At 49.1% G+C, this 5,842-nt stretch overlaps 1 protein-coding gene across 1 annotated transcript; it reads left to right on the top strand.

The window, feature by feature from the left end:
- The first annotated feature begins 3,881 nt into the window (after window positions 1-3,881).
- On the top strand, window positions 3,882-5,842 carry LOC120896356 (sugar transporter SWEET1-like). The gene is made up of 3 exons (XM_040300404.1): window positions 3,882-4,841; window positions 5,139-5,258; window positions 5,336-5,842. The coding sequence occupies exons 1-3, from the start codon at window positions 4,386-4,388 to the stop codon at window positions 5,444-5,446; spliced, it is 687 nt and encodes a 228-aa protein (XP_040156338.1). The 5' UTR covers window positions 3,882-4,385; the 3' UTR covers window positions 5,447-5,842.

A 5,842-nucleotide genomic window follows, 5' to 3' on the forward strand; every position in this document is an offset into this window, starting at 1 on the left:
GACGGAGAGAGTGAGTATCCTTTCTCTCGCTCCGTCCGCTACATTTGAGAGATACTGCGACCAATCGAAACGCCACCAGCGCGGACCAAAATACCAGGCATCGTACCAGGAGACCATCCAAATCAGGAGGTAGATCTATCGATCCACACTCTCTCCATGTCTCGCTCTCGCTGGTGTGAGAAGATCTACAGCTCCTCTCTCTTAATGGGCGCTTATCAAATGCTCTTATCATACGAGAGGAAATATGACGGAGAGAGTGAGTATCCTTTCTCTCGCTCCTTCCGCTGCCTTTGAGGGATGCTGCGACCAATCGAAACGCTACCAGCGCGGACCAAAATACCAGGCATCGTAACAGGAGACCATCCAAATCAGGAGGTAGATCTATCGATCCACACTCTCTCCATGTCTCGCTCTCGCTGGTGTGAGAAGATCTAAAGCTCCTCTCTCTTAATGGGCGCTTATCACATGCTCTTATCATACGAGAGGAAAGAAGGCGATGAGAGTGAGTATCCTTTCTCTCACTTCTTCCGCTACATGTGAGGGATGCTGCGACCAATCGAAACGCTACCAGCGCGGACCAAAATACCAGGCATCGTAACAGGAGACCATCCAAATCAGGAGGTAGATCTATCGATCCACACTCTCTCCATGTCTCGCTCTCGTTAGTGTGAGAAGATCCATAGCTCCTCTCTCTTAGTGGGCGCTTCTCACATGCTCTTATCATACGAGAGGAAAGATGACGGAGAGAGTGAGTATCCTTTCTCTCGCTCCTTCCGCTGCCTTGGAGAGATGCTGCGACCAATCGAAACGCTACTAGCGCGGACCAAAATACCAGGCATCGTACCAGGAGACCATCCAAATCAGGAGGTAGATCTATCGATCCACACTCTCTTCATGTCTCGCTCTCGCTGGTGTGGGAAGATCCTCTCTCTTATTGGATGCTTATCACATGCTCTTACAGGGTTTCTCACGATTTATTGGTTGGTTCCCATCAATTTTTGGTGGGTTCCCATGTTTGTTTGGTGCGTTCCCACGATTTTTTGGTCGTTTCCCAGAATTTTTTGGTGCAATTGTATTGATGTCCAATCGGAAAATACCAATAAATTATGGGAACGAACCAAAAATCTATGGGATACGACCAAAAAATCGTGAGAACGCACCAAAAAATCATGGGAACTGACCAATAAATCGTGGGAAACCCTGTATCATACGAGAGGAAAGATGACGGCGAGAGTGAGTATCCTTTCTCTCGCTCCTTCCGCTGCATGTGAGGGATGCTGCGACCAATCGAAACGCTACCAGCGCGGACCAAAATACCAGGCATCGTAACAGGAGACCATCCTAATCAGGAGGTAGATCTATCGATCCACACTCTCTCCATGTCTCGCTCTCGCTGGTGTGAGAAGATCTAAAGCTCCTCTCTCTTATTGTGCGCTTATCACATGCTCTTATCATACGAGAGGAAAGAAGGCGATGAGAGTGAGTATCCTTTCTCTCGCTCCTTCCGCCGACTTTGAGATCTAGATCTACCTCCTGATTTGGATGGTCTCCTGTTACGATGCCTGGTATTTTGGTCCGCGCTAGTAGCGTTTCGATTGGTCGCAGCATCTCTCAAAGGCAGCGGAAGGAGCGAGAGAAAGGATACTCACTCTCTCCGTCATATTTCCTCTCGTATGATAAGAGCATGTGATAAGCGCCCATTAAGAGTCTGATTTGGAAAAGGCAGCGGAAGGAGCGGAAGAGAGAGATACTCACTCATCTTTCCTCTCGTATGATAAGAGCATGTGATAAGCATCCAATAAGAGAGAGGATCTTCCCACACCAGCGAGAGCGAGACATGGAGAGAGTGTGGATCGATAGATCTACCTCCTGATTTGGATGGTCTCCTGGTACGATGCCTGGTATTTTGGTCCGCGCTGGTGGCGTTTCGATTGGTCGCAGTATCTCTTACTCACTCTCATCGCCTTCTTTCCTCTCGTATGATAAGAGCATGTGATAAGCGCCCAATAAGAGAGAGGAGCTATGGATCTTCTCACACTAACGAGAGCGAGACATGGAGAGAGTGTGGATCGATAGATCTACCTCTTGATGATCTGGTAGCGTTTGTGTAGCGGAAGAAGTGAGAGAAAGGATACTCACTCTCATCGCCTTCTTTCCTCTCGTATGATAAGAGCATGTGATAAGCGCCCAATAAGAGAGAGGAGCTTTAGATCTTCTCACACCAGCGAGAGCGAGACATGGAGAGAGTGTGGATCGATAGATCTACCTCCTGATTTGGATGGTCTCCTGTTACGATGCCTGGTATTTTGGTCCGCGCTGGTGGCGTTTCGATTGGTCGCAGCATCCCTCAAATAAAGCGAAAGGAGCGAGAGAAAGGATACTCACTCTCTTCGTCGTCTTTCCTCTCGTATGATAAGAGCATGTGATAAGCGCACAATAAGAGAGAGGAGCTTTAGATCTTCTCACACCAGCGAGAGCGAGACATGGAGAGAGTGTGGATCGATAGATCTACCTCCTGATTTGGATGGTCTCCTGTTACGATGCCTGGTATTTTGGTCCGCGCTGGTAGCGTTTCGATTGGTCGCAGCATCCCTCACATGCAGCGGAAGGAGCGAGAGAAAGGATACTCACTCTCGCCGTCATCTTTCCTCTCGTATGATAAGAGCATGTGATAAGCATCCAGAGCGGCTGCGAGAGAGTGTGGATGAGACCTCGATGGGCTCTCTTGGTACGATGCCTGGTATTTTGGTCCGCGCTGGTGGCGTTTCGATTGGTCGCAGTATCGGGCGGAAGAGAGGATACTCACTCTCTCCGTCATCTTTCCTCTCGTATGATAAGAGCATGTGATAAGCGCCCATTAAGAGAGAGGAGCTTTAGATCTTCTCACACCAGCGAGAGCGAGACATGGAGAGAGTGTGGATCGATAGATATGATCTACCCTGGTATTTTGGTCCGCGCTGGTGGCGTTTCGATTGGTCGCAGCATCCCTCAAATAAAGCGAAAAGGAGAGAGAGGATACTCACTCTCTTCGTCGTCTTTCCTCTCGTATGATAAGAGCATGAGCGACAGAGAGACTTTAGATCTTCTCACACCAGCGAGAGCGAGACATGGAGAGAGTGTGGATCGATAGATCTACCTCCTGATTTGGATGGTCTCCTGTTACGATGCCTGGTATTTTGGTCCGCGCTGGTAGCGTTTCGATTGGTCGCAGCATCCCTCACATGCAGCGGAAGGAGCTCACTCAAGTCATGGATAGCATGTGATAAGCATCCAATAAGAGAGAGGATCTTCCCACACCAGCGAGAGCGAGACATGGAGAGAGTGTGGATCGATAGATCTACCTCCTGATTTGGATGATCTCCTGGTACGATGCCTGGTATTTTGGTCCGCGCTAGTAGCGTTTCCATTGGTCGCAGCATCCCTCAAAGGCAGCGGAAGGAGCGAGAGAAAGGATACTCGCTCTCTCCGTCATCTTTCCTCTCGTATGATAAGAGCAAGTGATAAGCGCCCACTTAGAGAGAGGAGCTATAAATCCTCTACCACAAGTGAGAGCGAGAGATGGAGAGAGTGTGGATCGATAGATCTACCTCCTGATTTGGATGATCTCCTGGTACGATGGTTTCAATTTTGGTCCGGGAAGGTAACGTTTCCAATACCATCGTTTACGATCACAGATGATTTCAGGAACTCTGCCCATTTTTGTTGGAAAATAATGTAATCTTTAGCAAATCTCACTATTTCACGCCACGGACGTGTGGTCCGCGTGCAACAAGTTGGAGACCGCTGTTTAAGCTCAACGGTATTTTTGAATTCAAAAGGCCTTTTCAACCGGTCTTGCGCTGCCTTGCGGCTCGAAACGTCAAAATTTATCCGCAGCAAAACATAAACAATCGGCGTAGGCCGCGGCGGTGAAAACATTGCACCCAACCCCACCCGAAATCCGGTCCAACAGAATCTGGCCTAACTGCGAAGTGGTTCTAGCCGACCCAGCATACCCGTCGTCCCGCACCGTTCACCCGAGACAACGTTGCCCCTTTCCCGGCCTGCAACAAGACACACGGTTCGAGGTCATTATTCCACTGAACAAACGCATCATCCAACAGCTGTGCAGAGTGAAAAAAAACAACAAACACCTCCAAAAGTACCGCGTGCAGCGGAAGCAAGAGATAATCTTGCCCGCTTATCGGTCAACCAGCCAAAAAGGCGTTCGATTTGATGAGCCGAAAAGAAAGAAGGTCGTTAAACGGCAGCATCACTCAATCGCTAAACGAAACTCCTCTCGAGTGACGGTGGTTCGTTACGTAAGCACAACTGCGATCGCGTGCGGTTAGTTTGCGTGTTTTGCTCTACCCTGCTAACAACACTCTTTCCCCGGACACTGGACAATGGAATCGATCGCGGTTGCACTGCAGCCGTACAAGGATACGGTCGGGCTGACGGCAGCCATCGTAACGGTGGTGCAGTTCTTTAGCGGAGTGTTGGCGCTGAACGCAATCCGTCGCCAGGGCAACACGCGCGGCTTCTCCGCCCTGCCCTTCCTGGGCGGTACCGTGTTCTGCCTGCTCAACATCCAGTTCGGCCAAATGCTGCGGGACGACGGTATGATACGGGTGAACTTTATCGGGCTGGCGCTGAACCTGCTGTACGTGTGCGGCTTCTATCTGTACACCGAGGGGCCGGCAAAAACGGCCGTCTGGGGCCAGATCGGGCTGGCCGGTGCGCTTACCGCCGGTGTGCTTTCGTACGTGCAGTACGAGGACCCGCAGCTGGTCGAGTTCCGGTTCGGTCTCATCCTGACCGGGTTGCTGTGGACCTTGGTCGGCATGCCGCTGCTCGGACTGGTAAGCGGGGAGAGGGGGAGGGGGCATCTTTACGGAGTTTTGCAGGGGTTCTCATATTTGTAAGACACTTCCTTGAATCTTCTGGAAATTGGACTATATGGCACCCTTTTTGGACAGGCTCTTTGGAAATTCCTGTTGGATTTGTCCAACAAGAGTACTGTAGAGTGCAATTCCCATGATATGAAGTTATTTACCCATCAGAAAGAGTTAATTAAGTGTCCCACAACTATAAGAACTCCAGGCAAATCATGTAAGGGTAAAGTAAAAGCACACTCGCCTGTGACTCCCTTTTTCCAGGGTGACATTCTGAAGAAGAAAAGCACCGAAGGGCTTCCATTTCCCATCATCTTTCTCGGCGCGGTCGTGTCCTTCGCCTGGCTACTGTACGGTATCATACTGCGCAGCAATTTCCTGGTGGTACGTATATCCTGCTGCCCCGTCCTAGCACTGGGTGTGTATGCACGCTTTCTAATGATCGTTTTCTAACGTTCAAGGTGCAAAATCTGATGGCCCTCGCACTGAGCGCGGTACAGCTTTCGCTGTTCATTATCTTCCCGTCGGGTGCAGCCAAACCGCCGCCTACTCCGGCCAAGAAGCGCAACTAAACACGAGGCGCGTTGTTAGTGGCAGAGAAGCTCTCTCAACTCGCTAAATGTTGGAGAGATATGGAGAGAGACAAGGAGAAGAAAGGACAATAATTCCATGCTCAAAGTGATTTCTGCAAGACGCGGAGAAACGTTTTATGACAATAATACATTTTGGTGGTTATAAGCTCGAAATTTAATGACAATAAGCTTCCAATACCGATACAATAAAAATGTTTAAATATATGTACAAACCACAGGAGAAAACATAAGACATAACGGAAAGACTTTAGGCAAGAAAAATGTCGCTACCATTTTAAATATCCCCTTTTTAAACGATCGTATGTTATGTGCAACGCTTTGTTACTTTACGCTATTTTTGAAGTTAAATAAAGAAAAAAAAATAAATCCAACAAA

The sequence above is a fragment of the Anopheles arabiensis genome, chromosome 2, assembly GCF_016920715.1.
Source record: "Anopheles arabiensis isolate DONGOLA chromosome 2, AaraD3, whole genome shotgun sequence".
In the NCBI taxonomy this organism is placed as follows: domain Eukaryota; kingdom Metazoa; phylum Arthropoda; class Insecta; order Diptera; family Culicidae; genus Anopheles; species Anopheles arabiensis.

Coding starts and splice junctions, on each gene's coding strand:
- LOC120896356 (XM_040300404.1), top strand. CDS start 4,386: ATGGAATCGATCGCGGTTGCACTGCAGCCGTACAAGGATACGGTCGGG. Junction 4,842..5,138: donor GCATGCCGCTGCTCGGACTG/GTAAGCGGGGAG, acceptor CCCTTTTTCCAG/GGTGACATTCTGAAGAAGAA. Junction 5,259..5,335: donor TGCGCAGCAATTTCCTGGTG/GTACGTATATCC, acceptor CTAACGTTCAAG/GTGCAAAATCTGATGGCCCT.